This window comes from Phalacrocorax carbo, chromosome 17 (assembly GCF_963921805.1).
Source record: "Phalacrocorax carbo chromosome 17, bPhaCar2.1, whole genome shotgun sequence".
Taxonomy (NCBI): domain Eukaryota; kingdom Metazoa; phylum Chordata; class Aves; order Suliformes; family Phalacrocoracidae; genus Phalacrocorax; species Phalacrocorax carbo.
The window spans coordinates 4,383,527-4,404,467 of record NC_087529.1 but is presented as its reverse complement, the minus strand read 5'-3'; the positions used below and the strand labels follow the sequence as shown (position 1 = coordinate 4,404,467).

The following is a 20,941-nucleotide window of genomic DNA, read 5'->3' as shown; positions in this document are numbered from 1 at the left end:
GTTTTTGCTGTTTCAGTTTCTGTCAAACTCTCACTGAAAAAAAAAAAAAAGAAGGTCTACTCACAAAATGTTAGTGGTCAGTGACCTCTTTTGCTTGCAAAGCTTTGTTTTCAAGCAGCTACAGTATTTACATTTCCAGTATAGTTTCTGAGTATGTGCTGGAGCTTCACATTGCATTCTCAAGAAAGAAAAGCTAGTATTGTGATTTATGGAACTGGGTTTCCAGCAGACAAATATCTCTGACAATATCCCACTCAAACTGGACATGCAGAAATGGCCAGCCCAGGCTAGAAATCTTTCCCTCCAAAAATACTGTAATCAGTAAATCCTCTTGATTTATGTATTCTTTCAACAAGTACGTTTCTTAAGCTCTCAAATGCATTTTGGTCATTTCTAGGCATAATATTGAAAACTAGGCTATAATAGGGGACCAAGCCTTTACAGTCTGAGCGATGGGATGTTTTCTGAAATGTGTGGGTGGAAGACGATTTCTGTGGCCATCCCCTGTGTCTGTGCCATGGGAGTTCAGTGTGCTGAAGCCCAGGAGGCAGATTCCCCTTGGGCTCTGCCCATCCCCTCCAGGCTGAGGGTGGCATCCACAGCCGTGATGCTGATCTCTGAGCTCTTCCTATGGAGGTATAGCATGGTCTGTGTACATCCCAGGGACCCAAACCCCCAGTCACGTCCGCTTAAGGTTTAGGCTGGCCTAAAGGAAAACCAGTGGATCTGTCAGTCAGTCCCAGGAAAGAGTTACTAACTCGTGGACAGCAGCAGTGAGCATGAAACAGTGCAGCTCTGCATCGGCAGCATCAGGAGGAAAGGTATTCTCAACTCTGGGGAGTCCATCCCAGCCTCTTCTCCCTCCTTTGACCTGGGTGAAAGGTTTAGCTGGATGTTAAATCAAGGCCCAGCTTCAGGCTCAACTTTCACGGGATTTACCAAATCAAAACCCATTCTGTACATTCTCTCAGGTTTATTACTATAAAGCACATAGCCTGGTGACAGAAGGGTAGATTCATTCTTCAGGAGACTAACACAACAGACAGCTCTCCAAGGGAGAATTGTCAATATATAAAATAAATAAGTATTCATCACTGCTCAGGTTATTTCGTCAGGGTAGGCAATACTGCAAACTTCCTTTAGTGATAAATGTGCTGCTGCCACTGTGAGCCCCCTGGTTTTTTCTGCCAGAAAGAGCCCCTGGCGTCCAGGCAGCTGTGGAGATGCAGGATGGGGCTTACTGTGTTTGCAGTGCGCGATCCCAGTCCATGCCTGTCTGCTGTGTCTTCCCTGTTAGTTTGTTTGGCTGTCTGAATGTTGTACTTGTACTTGTATCTAATTTATTTTGACAAAGCATACCCAAATCCACATTGCTGCGGCGTTTTACAAGTGGCGAAACTGTTCTGTGGACGTACAAGAGTAGAATTGCTTTTTGTGGGCATAATCCTTTGCTTTTTTTAAATTCATCCTGAAATCCAGTATCCTGTGATGGCTCAGTTTACGCTGCAGTTTGTGGAGCAAAATAACTTTTTTCACTATCTATCCTGTCTCAGGAATACATACATACTTGCAGTAACAGCTTATATTAAAAAATGCAGCACCCCCCCCAATATTTGTGCATCTCAGAACCAGTGCTACAGGTCCAAACAGGGAAGCATGTGAGTATGGCACCATCATGGTCAATACAACCCGCAAGGTCTGAAGAATTTAAAGCAAGATGTTTAAAGCCCATTATAAAGTTTCGGTTAAAAATAATAGTAATAATTTTAAAAAAAAAAAAGGTATGGCTCATTTTCTTCCAAAACTCCTGCAAAACTCCCAGTCTGTGAGCTGCCACCTGCGGAAAGGCAGCGGCACAGCGGTGAGATGCAGACGCCGCAGAGCGCCCTGCGCCTGGCCCTTGGAAGAAACCGCCTGGATTCCTTCCAAAGTTCATGAACAAACTCATAATGCGATGAAGGAAGCTCATATGTTGAAGCAAACTCTTTAACCTGATTAATGGGATGTAAGTAAGTGGAGCTAATTAGATGTGCTGTTAGGGAATAGCCCGTACGAAACCCAGGATCCGCGCTCAGGGCAGTTGGGATCCTGGTCCTCAGCCGAAGCCATGTGGTTACACCAGCCTGAGCCTAACTTGGGTCTTGACACCCTTGAGCTTTGCAGAGGAACGTTTTTGAAATCTTTATGTGGCATTTGCAGTTTGGAAGAGTGAAGTCCCACGATTTCTGGCGTGCCTGGCTGAGGTGGGAAGCGTGCTCCTCTGCCAGAGCGAGGAGAGTGAGCTGCTGCCCCCTGATCCGTGCATGGAGCACCCTTCCTGGGTTTATTCCAAAAGAGAAAAGTCTGTGGTCACAAGGTGTGTTCAGAGATGAGCAGTCACCTGTACATAGGCGTCCCTGTACATTTAGTTTCAGGAATAGGATTAGCCCTGGATAGTCAGAGCTTCGATTGGTGCCTTTCCATCCCTTCCTTCCTCCCTTCTTTCTTTCCTTCCTCTTAATTTTTCCAAGACAGTTTTTCCCTTCCCTCTCCTCAGTTGGTCTTAATCCTAACTTGGGCACGGGACGTAGGAACACACAACAACTGATTTTCCCTCTGAAGAGAGTTTCTGCAAAGAGATTTCTGCATAGATTCAATGCAAAATCAGCTTGGGCAGCAAACACCCTGGCATATCAAATATCATTGATGCTAAAAGCAGCCTTTGAACTTTCAGAATATTCATCCCAGGGTCAGAGATTAAATTACCCCCGTCAGCTAAGTCTAACAATTCAGTGCAGTTCTTCCTACAAAAGGTTTATTTGGATGAGACTCTTTTAAAAGACATGAAAATTCAGGGCTCTCTAGGAGCCACCGTTTTTGAAGTGCTGGATGACCAGAGCAGCATTTGCATTGCACACGCTTTAAGGTGAGTTTATGAGTTATTCCTTATGTGCAACGTGCAGCAGCAGCGCAGCTGCCCAGCGCAGGACATGAAGCACTTCAGCGTGGGCTTCTCGTTCTCTCCCACCCAAGCCGGTGTCCCTGGAGCAGCGCCGTCGTGCAGCCCTGCCAGGGCCAACAAGGGCATTTTTTACTTCCCAGCTATTTTTCAGGTCTCCAAATCTGCTTGCCACCAGCCCCGGGAGTTTTTAGTGGAATTTCTTCCAGGTTGCACATTATTTAAGGGGGCAGCGGGGGGTGGGGGGCACGGGGGGTGCTGGCACCACAAAGGGTTCTGGTGTGAATTTAGGTTCGCTGCTGTTTGTAGAAAAAGTCCACTGACGTTTCTAAAAAGAGCACCGATACCACGAGACAACTCTGGCTTTCTGCTTTTTGATAACAAGTTGATCAACTGCATTTACTTATTATCAATTGTGGTGTGGGGAGATTCCTTTTCTTTCTCTTATTATTAAATCAAGGCATTTTTTAAGAAATATTTTATTTTTGATACAGACACAGCCGGTGAAGTAGCAGTAAAAAACATCACCACAAAGAGGCACATGGCTTTGAAATGTTTTGGTATGTAACATAACTGTATTGTTATCAGGTCTTAACTTTTGCACAAAGACTATTTCTCCTTGTTCTAAAAGCAAACCCTCTGTCAGCTTTCAAAGGGTTACATACATAACGCGGTCGTAGGGGAACAAAACAAAAAATATCTAAGTGTCTCAAATCATTTCACAAATAACATTGTTCTGTTTCTCTCCTTAAACGAACAAGAGTTTCTTTGATTTTTTTTTTAAGTCAAATTTAGGATTCTGCTGTTCAGAGCAGAGAGGTCACAAGGCCCTAATGTATTTAGCATTGACTGCCCTCTCTTGTAGTGCGTCTATTAGTCAGTAATTTGATTTGTACCTATTCATTTGCAGTCCCTGCAGGAGCTCTGAGCTGGCCCCAAGTATAATTGGTGCTGTCTCTATTTTTACATCATTAGATTAGCCCCGACTCCTGGCCACTTGTTGTCTGCGCTTGTCTGTCCATTTATACAACCTAATGTAACACAAAATTCATTACTGATCACATTACTTTCAACTCTGAAGCCAGCTTTGTGATAAACATTTTGTTAACCCTTTCTTGCCAGCACACAGACCTGGGGGATAAATGCACTTTCCCTTTGCAGAAAAATCAATATCATAATAAAACAAAGTGCAGTCACATTTCTAGATTTGTCATTCCTCCCGGAGAAAGAAATGGGGAGAAACATGTATGAGATGACTAAATGATGTCTGCATCCAGGCATCTCACGCTGCTGTATATGAAATGAGCTCAGCGGTGTCCTTTCTACTAGAATATAAAGAAGTGACACAAGATAGGGCCAGCACTCAATTTAAAACTTAATTTCTTACTCATTGTTCTGCAAGTGTTCTAGCTCTTCTGTGCAGGCTGTAATTGGGTTATGACATTATTGGAACTGGACATTTTTCTTCCAGTGCTTTGTCTCAAAGTAGTTAACAGAGAAACAATTCTCTTTCTCCTTAGAGATTTGTTATTGCGTTGGGTTTTGGTTTAGTTTGCTTTGGTTTGTGGTTTTTTTTCCTAATGATTAAGCAAATTAATTTTCCTACTGCAATACTCCAGCATTCCACAGGAAAATGTAAAGCTCTGTTCTGCCAGCTTGGCTTTGCTCACATTTGACTGTTTTGCTGAGTACCTCCTAAAGCATTAAGCTCTTTGCATCACTGAGGCTTCTGCTATTGATTTCATGGGGAGCAAGAGGAAAGGCGCGGTAGGTATTCATTTAGGCCTGATTCTGCAAAGGGCTGAGCATCCTTCTAGCTCTGTTTGCAGTATCATGCCCATGAGGTGACGCTTGCTGTTGAAAGAAATATGTTTTGGTGCACGCAAAAGCTGTTGACTTTTAACAGTTTTCTCAGTTAATTTTCTGTTTGTACAACTTGGCTTGGAAATCTGTTATTTTGAGTTTTCTAAATATTTAGAAATATTTCTCAGTGTTTATTAAATCTTCCCTTTAAAAGTCCAAGTTCTGAAGCCTGCCCCACGCTGAGTGGTCCTGCACTGAGCAGGAGACTAGGAGACTACAGGATTTTTCCATCTCTAGTTTCTGTGATTACCTTGTTATTACTTTTTAGGAGCCTTTGCATGGTATTTTTATGTAGCATACAACTTATGGCAGGTGTATCTCTCTACTAAGTATAAGAGCCCTCGTCTCCCAGCATTTGGACCAGGACTGGTATTTTTACAGATGTTTTGTGAGCCAAAACTTGTTGCAACTGCTGAGGTGGTGGCGGAATAAAGACGAAAGAGTTCCTTTCCCTCCTCCCAAGTCCAGCAGCCCCCGAGAGCCTTTCAGTGTTTTGCTGATTTTTACAGGAGCCATTTTAGGTGTGTGCAGCATTGGCTGGCGTTTGCTTCTGAAGCCTGGCTTGGCTGGGGGAAGGCGGGAGTGTCCGCTCAGCTCTGCTGCTGCCTTTGTGGCCGTCGGTCTCTGCTCCAGCTTTGCCATCTGAGCACCGGGGAGGCCAGCATGCCCTGAAATCCCCCTGCAGCCTTTCGTGACTCCTGTGACCCTCACGTTAAGGACAAGCTGCAGCTCGGGTCACGGCGCAGGGCACGCCGTGTGCTCGCTGGCAGAAGGTGTGTGGCCAGCTGGACCACCTGCCACCACCCCGCTGCCACGCCAGGGTCCCGCTGTTGGGGTTTGTTAGGCGGACACGTTGCTCCCATCTCTGCTTGCCCTGTGGTGCAGATCTACGCATCTTGCATTAACTGTTTGAAAGTTTGAGCCTTTCATTATCTTAGAACAACGTGCGGCCAATTTGCCGGCTCCCCTTCCTGCCCGTGCAGAGCATTAACATCATGCTGATGCCAAGGGCATCTACTGTTCCCTGGATTGTGAAAGGATGATGGCCCAAGTTGTTGCAAAGCTCTCATAAACTATGCATTGCCTTCACCAGGGGAGATGGGAGAGGAGGCTGTAGAATGGAAATCCATTTATGCAATAAATTGTTAAGCAGTCAAACTGTTAAATGAACACTTCTTTTTAGAGAGATACAATGAAATATGAGTCACCAAACAGCAAAATAGGCATTAACACAGCAAAACCGCCAGCAATAAATGGAAGGTCAAAAGCTGAAACAATTAGAATGTTCCAGTGTGAGCCAACCCTCCGGCCCTGCAGCTTTCAGTCCTCTCGGCCGCAGAGGCTCCTCTTCCACCGCAGGAGCTGCTCCTCACACTTTGGCATCAGGAGGCACAAGTCCTTTGATGGACTCCCAAAGTGCCGCCTCCGCCAGCTCCAAGGGTCTTCTCCCACCCGTTTGGGTGCCGTATCATCTCCTATCATCATACTGTAGTCTGCAGCCCAGCCATCATCTCTCATCACCCCCGTGCGTTTCCCTAACAGAATATCAGACCAATAGTAAGCTGAATTTTCCGATAATCTAGCCTTGCTATCCACAGTGGAGTCTAAGAATATCAGGGCTTGGGGCTGTATCCGTGTGTAACAGCGATGTTGTTAGGTACCTGATGCTCGTAGTGTGTCTGTTGGAGATGGTCAGGCAGAAAGGGGGAGAGAGGGCAAAGGAAAAGGAGAAGAAACCCAAAGGGGGTTTTGGCTGGGGGAGGATCTCCGTGATCGATGGGGAGGGAGACTCCTGGAGCGCGTCCCATGAGACCAGGTCTGGTGGCTGCCCCAGGAGGAAGCAGCGTTGTGGCCGGGTCCCCAGCAATGCTGGGAACGGTTAGTTCTTCTTGAGGTATATATCGTAATTTGTGGTATGAAAAGATTAGCTTTCCTTCCATTCCTAGCCTGCTGTCTCCCCACCATGGATAATGTATAAAACAGTAGACTTTTATTCATTAACATTTATGGGAGAATGTTAATATTAAACTGTAAGTGAAAAGCCCTATCTTATTGAATTCTTCTGCTGTGTTATTGGGAGCCTAATTACATTTTGCATTTAAATAAAAACCAGATGACGTTCAGGACAGTCAGGCAAGCATTCTGTAAGTGAGAATTTATCTTGCGATCTGGGTAAACAATGTCTCATCATTTAACAGTTATTATAAATAATGGGTTTTTAAGCACTTTGCTGGGAGTTCATATTGGCTCCACACGGGTTGCACTAAGGGAGAGAGAATTTCAGTGACATCTTCCAGGCATCCGGTGAGGAGGAATCATATCCTGAGCTCACTTCTCAAGCTGCAGCAGTTTTCATCCTCCTCTGTTTATTATTGCTCAATATTGTGTGCACAATCGGCTGACAAAAAAACTTAAGAGTAAGAAAAATGACAAAGCAGTTGGAAGCGTTTTGCAAATGGAGAAACCATCTATGCTGCTGCCCCAGCAGAAGTGGAGGGTGTTCAGGACCCCTGCAGAGCTTCATGCAAGTGGTTGAAACCTCCAAAGGCATATTCCTTCTGTGAAAATGGTGCTGTGTAAAAGTTGTGCGTTCACAAAGAATGAAAAAGACGTTGAAGCAATATGTAAAGACAGAAAGATAATGAACTGTCTGCTTTTTTCTTTGTTTCTGGTGGTGCCCTCTTAAATTACATCATTGGTAATTACATGCTTGGTAATGCGCGAGCTAGTTTAGAAAAAGAGTAAGACTTCTAAAAAATGTAAATAGCTTTTTCCCCACTTCTCTTGTTTATATTCTGCGTTTCATTCCTGTCGCTTCAGACAAGGCGGCAGTGCTTTTGTTGCTGGCTGGCTTTTAGTCTTTGGTCCATGTTCCTCAGACATTAGCGGGAGCCTCTGAGATTTCTCTGAGCAGCTTCCCCACAGTCTGTCCCGCATCCCAGGGAGGAAGGACTTAGTTTTCCATGGAGACAGAAATAAGTGGTAAGGGGATGAATTTTTTAAGCAACCATTTGCTGTTGTGAGAAGATACAGAATTTGGGAATGCCTGATGCTGGCTGGTGGCGTGTCGCCTCCTGACACTTCAGGAAGCCATCCACCCTGTAAAATGGCTGTTCCAGGACATAAACTGTTTACTGCCTTTTTCTATAAGAGGCGTTTTATCCCGTTTTCCAGGAAGACCCCTGCAACCAAAATATCATCTTTTTTATTTATTTAATTTTTGTATTCATTTGTTGGTTCCTTGGTCAGTGACTTTCTCAGTATCTGTCCAACACATGAACTCTGTGTTTACATCAAAAGCTGATGGTGTTGTGAAAGACAAAGGGTCAGTATCACTTCTCTACTGTTTCCAAAGATGTTTTTCTGGGAAGGCCGCAGGCAGGAAGGTGCCGGCAGGGTCAGGAGGCAGGACCTGCCCCGTAGCCTCCACTCCGGCTCGGTGGCACGGCATGGGAGCGAGGAGCCACGGGTGGCTGGGGATGGCGAGCACATGCAGAACCTCGGGGGAGGCAGCGGGATGGAAATGGTGGCGATTCCCTAACCAGGTGCAGGTAGCACCATGCCGGGGGACCCAGAAGCAGTGCCACGTGGTGTGCCGCAGAGGGATGCTCCTAAGGCAGAGCACAGCGTTCCCGTGGATGGCATCCCCCATCTATCGCCACGTGCCACACTGAGCAGCCATTCCCGTTGGGCACTCCATCGCTGAGGTCAGGTTGGCAGGTGGAAATTATGTTTGAGGCATTAATCAAATAACAAATTAACCTAGCAGCCTTCCTCCCTCATCTGCAGCCACAGAGGCAGCAGTGGGCAGGTGAATTGTACAGGGGTGGATCCCTAACCTGAAACCTGGGCATGCTTTTTTGCCTTCACTCAGGGCTACTTTTGTCCACACCCTTTAAAGGAAAACCTTTAGATTATATTGTGCCAGTATTGCGTTGTCTCTTCGGTTTATCTTTTGGAAATGTGGCTGGTCACCCATCAAAATGTGAGTGAAAAGTCTGCAAAAGAACACGGCACGAAGGGCAGGTAGTTATATTAGCTTCACTGCCAGATGCCCAAGTACAAGGCAGAATCTGCACAGCTTGAGATGATTTAAATCGCCTTTTATGTGGGATGTGGCCAGAGGAATGCCTTGGTTTGCCATTAGGTCTTTTAGATTTCACACAAGAGTTATCCTCCACCACGCGCTCGTCCACAGGCTGCAACTCGTTCACACGGTTGACAGTGCTTGTGAGAGTGTAACTAAAAGGGCAAGGTATATTAGAATCATTACTTGGAATAGTTTTTAGATATGATTTTTAACAAGTGAAAAAATCCAGTTGATGTTTTTCAGCTGCCTTCTGGTTTCATGAGAACGAATGTAAACTGCTGTGCTGAACAACTCCATTAACAAAGGGCCGAATTAAGCTTCAGATGTCATTTTTATCAAGGCTCTTTCATATTTATGTCTAACATCAGAATTTGGAGCTATATAAATAAGACAGAGTGTATTAAGAGCCTCAAGCAATCCTGCAAGAGAGCGAGCCCACAAGGTTGGCCTGTTGTTTTTCCAGGCTCGGTTAATACACAATCTAGGTAGAGACGTGATTTTAAGAGTACTACTGCGAGCTTTGAGTGCTTCGTAAAATTAGGTCTGTGTTTAGAAAATTGGTCTGCTTGAAGCAGCGACGTCAACATAATCTTTAAAATAATTGACTAAATAGGCCAAATAAGTTGCATTTGGAGCTACGATTATTTGGACGGGTTTGGATTTTCTCAGCAGCACTAAAACCAGCGCTAGGGAAATGAAAGGAGGAGACCTCTGCTCCTTAGATTTCCACCTTAGCCTTTCAGATCTGAGAGCCTTGAACTGTTTAGATGAGCAGACAAGGCTGAGTCTGCAGTGACATCATTTCGTGAGCTTCCACAAAACTCTTCTGATTTGGACCAGCTGAGCATCTGCTCGCCCCAAACTTTTAACTTTTCCTTTGAATCAAGCCCAAATTCCAGTCCAGTCTAGCTTCCTCCTCAGCATCAATCTGCACCAGGAAGACAGCCCAGAGCCTCTCAGTAGCTTTCCTCACTGGCCCGAAAGGCCACTTTGTGTCAGAAGTACTAGAAGTTGTGCCAGAATTACTTTGCTTTGTAATATTATACTTCTAAAATGAACTCGGGAATACGTTTGTGTCAGAAGCACATAATGCACATATGCAAGATGCACACAGAGGCACACTCTGAGCACAGAAGTTGTCTTCCTCCAGAGTTGCTTTGTCTTCCTAACTGAGGGTTATTAAGGAGGCCCAATAGCTGAGGTAGCATCACAAGAGGGATAAAAATGGGTCTTGGACGTGAAAGAAACTGCTGAGGTTTGGAGGGTCAGGCGTGTCTGAAATCCCCCGTTCAGTGTATCAGCAGACCCCGAAGTAATGGCTGAATTTGTATTTTTAACCTTCGGGCAACTTTTCCTTACCCAGTTTTTTTGCTGGGACCGTTTGGCCGAGCCTGGGGCAGGAGGAGGGACCCCCAGCACTCTCTGAGTGCTCTGGGTCATCACCGTCCTGCGCAGCGGCTTTGCTGCAGCCACCTTTAAGACAGAACCCCCCCACCCCGAGATCCTGAGTGGCTCCAGCTCTGGTGCAAAGGGGGATGCTTAGATCCACGCGCTGGGTCCAGACCTGCCCTGCATAGAAGCGTGGTTGTTACGGCAATACAAGCATCGCCTCCAAAACTTCGGAGCAAGATCCAGAGTCCGGAGGGTGTAAGGGACAGAGCTGGTAGGTGTCATGAAGATGCAGATTGCACTGAATTTGTGTTTTCCTTTGTGGAGTCGGAGGCTGACAGAGGGGTCACTGTTGAGCAATCCGAGGCACTCCCATAACCCTGGGAATGAGAGACCAAACCCAAGAATTTTAATACAGTGTTTTCTCTGCAAATGCTTTTGGTCTGATATACACAGATGTGCTGCTTGCGTAACTGAAGATACAAGATAATTCTGCCTAAATACATTAAAAAAACTTGTATACAGACTGGCTTGCACAGGAAAGCGTGTATTACATATAAGGTACGTTACAGGATTTATAGTAGCAACACACTGAAACTTTCAAGATGGGGTAGGAGGGAATTACTTTAAGCCCAAACAACTGTATCTGCATATTCATTTTTAAAACTCTTTGAGAAATCTTGCATAAGGAGTCATAGGCTTCCACGATGCGGATGGGCTGCAGAAATTGTTTTCTATACGCATTTGACTCCTCTAGATTTTGACATTTCACATACTGGCTAAAATCGGTAATTCATCCTTCCAACATGCCATTTATATAGGAAAACGTCCTAAACCTCTTTACAAAAATATACAGCTCTAGGAAACCTGAGATTATTTTTTAAAAGCACTGCAGCCATTGTGAAAGTGCCTATCATGAAGAATATTCTCTCTCTAAATGCTAGTCCTTTATCTAGTGCACTTTTAACCTTCCATAAAATGCTCAGAGTCAAGTCTGGCAAGATGCCAACATCTTGGGTCTCCTACTCTGTGGACTCGAGTCGTATGGAGCTTTTTGGGATCTCTTTTTAAAGGAAAAAACAAGTTGCTTGCCTTTTTTTTTTTTTTTGGTAGTCAAAATTCTTTAGAAGTTCTTGCATGAAAATGTTTTGTCCGTATCTCAACAATCTCTTCGTGCCTGAAGTAAACCCAGACATTTATGTAAGTTGAGATGTCCTCCCCATTTCGTAAGTGTTAGTTGTTTGGCATCTTCGCACTGAAATGAGGCACTAGAAATGAAATTTGCGGTCTCGACAGGGCTCTGATGTTCAGAAGGCTCAGTCTTCATTCCCCTGGTTATCCTTTGCCTCCTGTACCTCCTCATCTCCTTGCTAGATCCTGCCACCTTTTTTCCAACTTGCCAGGTTTCATCTCCAAGTGCATGGCATTAATGAACTCTATGTGGATTCAGCATTAGAGTTATTGTAAGACAGTTTGACAGTAACTAATACTTTACATAGGCCACTGAATTCTGATTTCAGAGAAGTTGTTCAGGCAGTGTTTGCCAGTCTTTTTTACTTTGCAAATTTAATGTAGGTGCTTTTGTGGTGTCTCAACATCTTTCAGGTTGCAGCAGGATGAAATGGTTTGAATACGGGCATTGATTTTCAGTGTTCAAATGCCATAGTGTTACATTTCCTCTTTTGAATGGAGTTTAATATCTCTGTTTTCAAACTGCTGGTTTAAAAAAAAAAAAAAAGGAAAAGGAAACATTTCTTAGGAGCAGGTCTTTCACGGCCAGCCAAATCATCGCAGGAAATCAGTGCCCACAGCTGCCTGCGCTGGTTGCTGGAGCACGGGGGGGAACTGGCACAGGTTAATGGCTTCTGCAGGAGCAGGGCGCGGGGCTTGGGGCAGAGAGCAGGTTTCATTGACTTTTAAATGTTATCGTAATCATACGAACTTGCAAACATTATAGTAACATATAAAGCTGGGAACTGACTTTCTGTCTGTGCTCCCTTTGGAAAGGAGCAATGTAAAAATATATTTGCCCAGAAATTTCAGCCATCTCAAATTAAAAGGAGCTTGGGAAATTAGGAGCTTTAATGAGTGCTTTCATTGCACTACAATCTAATATTAGCGATTTTTGCTTATCCAAATACCCAAAAGCACAGGTTTCCCCCGGGGGTGGGGTGCCCCTCTCTGCCCTCGCCGCCGGCGGGTCCCTGCGCGGGGCCGTGGCCACCAGCGGGGCTGGAGCCAGCTCCGCAGGTCCTCGCCTCGGAGCAGCCGCCGAGGGTGATGGAGATGAATTATAATGAGAGCTCTCTCGTTAGCATAATTGCATTTCGTAAAGAAAAAGGGAATACCCAAGAAAAGCCTACAACTGCAGTAGCAGTAATGCAATTTCCAAGCCTTTGTGTTAGGCGCAGTATTTCTGCATCCCGGTTCTGTCACGGCTTTGCATCAGCTTTTGAGCCCTCTCTGCTCTGGGCTGCACCATGCCCGTCCCAGGCAGCGGCACCGGCTCCCGTGGGGACCAGTTATGATGTTCGTAGTAAATGTTCATGCAGAAATAGAGCCAAAAGTGTCCAGCTGAGTTTGGGATGTTGTCTAAACATTGAAAGATGGAGAGCTTACGTGTAAAAGTGCTTGTCGGCGTACAGGGGAGCGGAAGCCGCGTGTCGGGGGCCGGTGCGAGCTCCTCCATGGGAGCATGTCCCGCTCCCTTCGGCGGCAATCAGTAAAATAAAAATGTTTAACTAATCCATTCACTGGGGAGCGTTGTGTAAATTACAAACAGTTTAAGAGATCCTCAAGACTTCCATTGTGTTAATACAAATTGCCTTTTAGTGTTCGCTTTATGTAGGGTCTTTTTGAATGAGAATCCAGATGGCAGAAGCTACATAATTATTATTCATTACAGTTAATAAGTAACACTCGGAAGCCCCAGTCAGCTCCGCAAGTCCCCCGTGGTAGGCGTTGTGCAAATCTAAGGGTGAAAAAATAGTCCTTGCTGCAGAATATTGTAAGATTTTGGTTAAAGATGAGAGGGTACGAAGGGCCCTCCCGCCCAGGAGCACAGAGCGGGCTGTCATTTTGAGAGCTCTGTCTGCAGGGAGTCTTCTCTCTTCTCCGAACGAACGAAGGAAATGATCTCTGATTTTAAAATGAAGCTCTAATTTTGGCCTTTTAGCTGTTCATTCAAAAACTGCTCGCGGCAGGGGAGGGGTGGTTTTGGTGCGCAGCACCTTGTTTCTCTTCCCCACCGCTGGAAAATGCCCATCTTGCATCCTGATTTCGGGGAAGGGGCAGAGCAAGTTCCCGCACTCGCGGCCCCCTTGGCGCACGGTGGAGCTCAAAAAGTTCCCCAGAACAATTGCCTTGAATGACAGAAATGAAATCGAGGAGATTCAAGCCCTGCTGGCCATTACCCCACTTCCTGCATTCCTACTTGTTAATTGTCTAATTCCTAACGAGTCTTCAGGCGTCTGATGGACTTTCTGATGCGTGCTCACTCCGATGCTTCCTCCCGTCCCCAGCCTCATCCCTCACCAGAGACCTTGTTCCTTTAAAAATGCCATCCTTAAAAATCAGAAATACTCAGCCCAGCAAAAGGAAAAGGGAACTTGACATTAGTTGAGCTTGAAAGGCTCGGTGCTGTGAAAAGTGACTGACGTGTGAAAAGAGGCTACAATTAGTTCTTTCCCCGAGCACTCTCCCATTCAGTCCAGGGTCACTCCTTCAGCGAGCTGCGGCTTTGAGGGTAATGTGTTGTGACAGTTTGAGATGATGAAGAATAATTCTTGTATTCAGAGTTGCTGCCGCTTCCCCGCTGCCCTGACACATCAGGCTGCTGTCATTGTATCATTTATCCCGGCTGCGGCTCCGCCGGGCTGTGCGGGAGCCTGGGCAGCCCTCGGTAGGTAAGAGGAAAGGGTCAGCTCTTCCAGCAAATGATTTTGGGGGATATTTTGAAACTGTGCTTAACAGGGGAAAGCAAACAGAGAGAAAGGAAAAACCATTAGAAGAAATAATGCACTGGAGATGAGAATTTTGAGTAGACATAAAGGAGATACCAGAGCTTCAAGTGGACCACTACAGAGAGAGCACGAATAAGAAAGGCAGCATAATTTATGAGTGTTCCGGGCAAAAGAGGGCTATATAGATTTTCTTCAGGCATTGAATTAATGTGCCCTATAAAATGGTTTCACATTTAAGCTTGGCAGGGCTTTATACCTTTCTAGATTTGATGGGGTCCTTTGACAGTTTCTGAAGCTTTCTGGAATTGAAGGTGCAGCCACCTCGCTGGGCAGGGAACAGCAACACTCCCGAGGACCCCGGGCTGGCCCAGAGCAGCTCCTCCTCCTCCTCCTCTCCACCTTGGCAGCCAGCTCGGGGACAGTGGAGAGTGGCTTGTGTGGCAGAACAGGAGACAGGACCGTCAGGCTGCAGCGCGGTGTTTGGGAATATTAGCAGAAAAATGTTTCACAGGAGGTTTCGTTTTCAGTTTCTCATGCAGTGCTGCAGGAAGGCTGCTCCGGAGGCAGCCTGCGGGCAGGTCCGTGGGAAGTAATGCCAAGCAGAGAGCAGCCAGCATTTGCTTTGCAACACCGTTAATGTCCCGCTGCGCTACGAGCAGCATCGGTGTTTCCACAGCCCCCAAGTGTGCCGGGTGCTGCAGGGCCATGGGAGGGGGGCGGCTGCCCCCCGGGTGGGCTGGGGACCCCGGCCGCTCGCTCGCCATGCCGCCATCCCCCGCGCTCTCGACGGCCGCTCCTCCCCACACCGGCAGCAGCAAGGATTCTTACTGCCGCCGCCTTCACCGCAGCGGAAAGCGTGTGTGCCCTGAAAATCCCTATTATTCTGGGACCCTGAGTGATGCCAGCGGTGCCTATTACTGTTACCATCAAAAGCACAGGCAGGACTGTTCCCGGCTCCCCTGAAGTGACTTTCTCCTCATGGCTTCAGCAGATGTTCCTGCTCCTTTGCATTTTTTCCTGTCTCCTCTTTTTTTTTAGGGCAGCGAGGACTTTGTGAGTCGTTTCCTCTGGGGACATGGGCAGGTTTTAGTATTTACGTTTCCAGTATTAGCATTTATTTGTATTTGTGTTTGTTTTTCACGGGCTTTTGAAAGCCTCAGGGAGCCATTTATGGGGCCAAAATAATGCAAGTGCTGGTCTTCTCACAGTATTTCATTTCCTTGATGGTGGAAATGCTACGAGAAGAGCAGGTCTCATGTTATTTTGACCCCATAAATAGCTCCCAGAGGCCCCTTTCTTCCTTCTCCCACCCACTCCCCCCCAAATCAAATATTTAGGTTTCTGCAAAGCCTGACTTCTCAACCCTGGTTATCTTGCTTCAGCAAAAGCAAATTGCAGTTATTACAAAATAGCCAGAGAGTCTATAAGGCCGAATGGGTTTTATATGATGCACAATTTGTTGGCTACTGTACAAGTTCATTAAAGTGTATCATAAGAGGTTGTTTTACTGGTACATTTAAGGAAGTTAATACATCTCGACAGTATATGCATGGGGGAATGCAGATACAATAACCCTCAGACATGCTGGGGCCAAGTCCATTCCTGGCGTAACTCCACCGAAGTAAACGAAATCACTCGCCGGGCAGCCGTGTCCTGCTCTGCCGGCGGTGCTGAGCCTTGATCCCGAGCGGCCACCACTGCTCCAGGCTCTCCCACCACTCACCCCATCTTTTTGCAGGGGGATCCTGTTTTTTTCCTTGTATTTGGTGTTTTTCAGCAAGCGTGTTCCCAGCACAGAGGACATCAGTGGCCTGACCGGTTATGTGACACATCTTATTTAGGTCTGGGAAGTATTTCACCTCCTCTGAGCTGTGCCGCAGGGCTCGGCTGCTCCATCCCAGGGCAGTGGGAGGGCAGCGCTGCCTGCACTGCCTGTCTGTAGGGACCTGCCTCTTCTGATACCCAACAGCCCCACCGCATCATTGAGGCTCCTGCACTTGTTGGGTCTATCCAGGCATTGGGTCTATCAGAAATTGACCCCCGGTTTTTCACTCCGTAACAGGAAGGGTGTCCCCATGTTGTGGAGCCATTCCCGGTCTTGTCTGAGCTTCCCACAGGAATGGCATCAGTGTTCCTGTGCATGTGCCTCTGCCATGGCCTGGTCTGCTGGAAGGGCTGGGAGGAAAGATGACAGTTTGCACTAGACTTTTTTTTACTACTGTTATTATTATATTTTTTATTAATTAAACAGCTGGAGAAAAATGGACTAATTTGGGGGAACGTAGGAAAACATGCTGGCTCCGGCCCTAGGGGTCATATGTGCAGCACAGGTAGTCCCTGGTGACCGTGTAATGGCTAATTGCACATCTCGCGTGACCCAGCCATGCACAAGAGCCGGGCTGGACGAGGGCAAGAGCCCAATTTCCTGAGCACAGCGGTGCTTTCTGCTGCAGCGGTCAGGAGTTTTACAATGCTTTCTTAGGTATCAAAATACATTGCTCGTCTGCCTCGCCATGTAATTAGTTCCAGAGCAAGCGGGTTCGCAATGCGGGGCTCTTTGAGAGCGCCCAGACTCATTTGCCCAGGGGAACGCGTGGGTTTGCCATCTGCGGTGCTTGGGATAGCAGCTCGGACGCGGGAGCTCCCCCGGTTTTTCCCCTGACCCGCTCTGAACCCAAAGCAGGGCCCTGTGCAGCCTCGAGGACTGGAAAACTTCCCCCTCCAGTTCCTCTTGAGCCTTTGCATCTCTTTCACCCTCTCTTTTGTCCCTCCCTGTTGCTAATTGAAGGGTTTACATGCCTGAGAGCAGCAAGGGGAGCTCACGGCCGCTGCGCTCGCTCGGAGGGGCGGCAGCGTGGGAGCAGCGGCGGTGCCCAGCCAGGGCCATGTGGCACAGCCAGGATGGGACCCCAGGCTCCCCAGCCAGGCCCTGCGCCCACCGCTCTGCCTCCCCGGTTTTGTGTCCATGCTTTTTTCCTGGCTGGCATCAGCCTCTGCAGTGCCACCCCCTGGCAGTCCCCCGCAGAGGTGATAAGCGCTGCCGGCTGCAGAAATCCCACAGCCCCCAGAAAGCCACTCTGCGAGCCCGAATTCCCCAAATTCCCATCCTGGCAGGGCATGCGGTCCCACACGAGTCACCGAAGGACAGGGCAGGCAGGACGCGGCGTGGCCAAGGACAGGCAGGAGCTGGCAGGAGCCAGCGCTCAGCCCCAAGGGACAGAAACAGACACGCAGGAGCCGCGGGGCTGCGGGGAAACAAGTGCTCCCTCGCTCTTTCCCTCTCCCTTCTTTTGCTACGGTTACTGAAAACACAACATTTGCCTGCAAATCAATTATAGCTTAGAGAGAGAGAGAAGTAACCCTGTGAGGAGTTCAGCAGCCCGAACGCTATTTGGGGGAGCCCCAGCCTGCCCAGCGCGGGCGATGGCTGCCCAGCGCCTGAGAGCTCTGACATGGGACGTTTAACCGAAGCCAGCTGTGTGCAGAGGGAGATAAAAGCCCCAAATCAGACAGGATAAGCACAGTATTAGTGTGGGATACGCCACTCATTTCTGATTTAAATTACTGTTTTTACTTCCTGAACTCATGGGAGAGTAAGGATGTGAGGAAAATGAAGAGGTTTAGACATGGACATTCCTTCACCAAATACTGGCAAGAAATTGTGATTAATACAGCTGAGGTCATTATCGTTGCTGCTTATACGGTGACCGGTTTCCTGCTGATTTGTTTTTCATGTATCCTGGGCAGATTATCTCCATTGCAAGTTACCTCCGCGATCAAGGATTAAATCCCCAAGCCCTCCTTTGCTAGGTGTACGCTCGTCTGGCTGTTATCCCTGCGATGCCCAGGTAGCAAAGCGGAGCTGTGCAGTGTCCAAGGATGCTGGGGTGGGATGCATTTTGTTTTAGCAAAAAACTGACTTTCTGCTTTTGCTGTGCGCTTTGTGTATAGATATGTCCTTATCGTGGAGTCCCATTGCAGCGAAAGGACTGTCGTGGTGTTTGCAAAAGCTTGAATATCCTGGTGTGAGACAGAGGTGTGCCAACGGCCGGAGTGCAGTAATATTTAGCAGAGAGCAAAGCGGGCACCACTCCTCCGGTTTGGTTCCATCCCCATCCAAGCAAAACCCCTGCTGCAGGGTCAGGGAAAGCTGCCCGTCTCCTCTGGGTGTTTTCCCCCTGTGCCATACATGCATGACACCACGGCGTGCAGCAAACAAGGGGGTTTTTCCTCTTTCCCCTCTGGCAGCAGAGGAATTTGCCTGAAGCTCCTATCCCCGTCCGGTCCCCTCCAGCGCAGGCCGTGCGGAAGCAGCCGACAGAAGTCACACTCAGGGCTGCGCGTTGCAACTCGCCAGAATATTTCTTGTAGCCTGTCACCGCGTGTCCGGGAGAGGATTCCTGCCGTGTACGTGGGGCTCTGCCTAATCTCACCGCTGCATGCCGCCGCTGAGTGCTGGCCAGGGTGATGCTGCCCAGCGGCACTGCTGCACGCTGCCACTGAGTCAACTGTTGGGTTCAAGTGGCTCGCAGAGAGGCCACTGTTAGAAACGATGCTCTGCACATACAGAAATCCTCGTGTTTTGAGATTAGGGAGCAATAAAGGCTTTGGGAGGTCAGCAAGGGGAGATGTCTGGACGTGCGTGACCAGGAGAGGGAGAGCCATGGTCAGGCCCGCTTTCTCTTTTGCTATGAGGCACAGCTCAGGCATGTAGGAAAGGGGATATTTTCTTTTTGGCTCAAAAAAGCAGAGTTATTTCTGTCCATTTATGCAGGATAAAAGGTTGTGGAAAGTCCCTGGTGTTCCCAAGGTAGAGAATCACAGTGGTTGTGCATCGCTGGTACACACCATCGGTAACCGGTGCTGCTGCCGCTCCCCCTTCCCCGCCATCTCAACAGCACTGCTGCAGAGGAAAGATGTTTTGTCATCTGCCACCATACCCTTTGCACCCTTCTCAGGTCAGCCGTGAGCATCCCCACTATCAAATCCTGACACGTCACGAGCCAGCGGCCTCCTCCCAGGAGAGGGGCTGCTCTGACGGGCAGCATTTAATGTCTCCGTCCAGCTCCCCTTTGACTCAGCTGAGCTGTGAGCCCGGCAGAGAAGTAGAACCAGGAGGTCGGATGCCTCTGGAGTGATTCATCAAATTATCCCAGAAAAGATGGATGATGAACAAATGCAGCGTTAGAGCAATGATACAATAAACAGATTTGTCAATAAAGCAGCCGTCTAACAGCGCTCCGGGTTTATCTGAAACGCTAATGAGAACCTGCTCTCTCTTCCCGTTGCAGAGCTTCAGCGAGAGGGAAGCATAGAGACGCTCAGTAACAGCTCGGGTTCCACCAGCGGCAGTATCCCACGCAACTTCGATGGCTACAGATCGCCCCTCCCGACTAACGAAAACCAGCCCCTCAGCCTTTTCCCCACGGGATTCCCTTAAATTAGCTGAACATCCAAGAAGAGATCCGGACAGGGTAACGAGCCACCTCTCTGCCTAAACAATCCCGATGTGTCTGTCACCTGCCAGTTCATCGCTGGGCTGGATGGGTCTCGTTACCCTGATAAATATTGACAACTCTTAAACCTTCCTGAAACATACTCACAAAATCTTGACTTTGTGTTCCTGTGCAATATGAAGAGACTCGTCTTCAATCCCGATAGCTCTGCGGCTTCTTTTTTCACTGTGTTGAGGAAGAGGTTGGTTGAGGAGAAATATTTCTAAGCCATTTTTGGTCAAGCACATGGTTTCACAACCGCTCTCTGCTTTTTTGTGTTGCGAGATGAAGGGGATCTCCATACCTCAGAGGAGCTCTTGCCGTTTGCAAAAGTGCCGAGCATTAATGAATGAACTGGAGAGAGTGGAAACTGGAGGACTTTCTGTGGACAGGGTTGATAACGTTATTCCTTCCCTATTGCGTCTCCTTGCTGCCCTCCTTCCCCACTGATGCTCATCAATGCCAGGAGTATTATGAATGGAAATGTTTCTTTTTGTTCTTTGGAAGAATTATCTCTATTGCTCCATTTTTCTTCTAGTCATGTATTTTAGAAATGTACTTAATTGACTAACTGCAGTCACAAATTTCTCATATTTGGTTATAAAACTTGTTCATTGGAACTCAGATATCTGTCCAGAAATGCATGTGTCATTGAATAAATCTAAGTTAAACAAGAAACTGCTTAAGTGGCAATGTTCATGAGTGTTACTGGGCCGGCTGTGGACTTCGTAGATCTTCCTGAACCAGACTGTGTGCATATTTACTAACTTGAGGGCTTTAATTAAAGCCAGCAGTGGATGTTAATGTAACCAGTCTAGCTTGTTTTTGCATCCCTGCTTTCTCATCCCCATATGCAAGGGCAGGATTTTTTAAAATGGGAGACTTAGATGTTGTTCCTTGTACTCGCTTAGCGCCTCTGAAAATCATCACCCATCTCTGTTTGGGTGTCTGACCCCAGCTCCAGCTCCTGGCGTCAGTTGGGGCCCCGCTTCTTCCTCCCACTGATTTCAGTGGGACAAGGACCGGGCACGCTGGAAGCAGAGGCACCCACCTCCATCTCTTGTGTCACAGGATCACGTATAAGAGGCTTTGCAGAACCCGTACAACAGCCTGAGCCTATACACCATACTGAACGTGCACAGTCAAAACTAGCACCACATAACTCTGCTGATAAAATAGTCATGGGCTCACACATAGTAACCAC

General features: G+C 47.5%; 1 protein-coding gene across 5 annotated transcripts in view; it reads left to right on the top strand.

The window, feature by feature from the left end:
• BCAS3 (BCAS3 microtubule associated cell migration factor) overlaps positions 1–20,415 on the top strand; it is a 370,477-nt gene extending 350,062 nt beyond the window's left edge. For 3 of the 5 annotated variants that reach the window (XM_064467925.1, XM_064467929.1, XM_064467923.1), the window contains 2 exons: positions 3,433–3,498; positions 19,534–20,415. In XM_064467925.1, coding sequence (XP_064323995.1) covers positions 3,433–3,498; positions 19,534–19,682 — 215 coding nt within the window. In that variant the 3' untranslated portion in view covers positions 19,683–20,415. The remainder of the gene's footprint in view (positions 1–3,432; positions 3,499–19,533) is intronic. The other 2 variants (XM_064467926.1, XM_064467928.1) reach the window with 1 other exon arrangement.
• Positions 20,416–20,941: the final 526 nt, after the last annotated feature.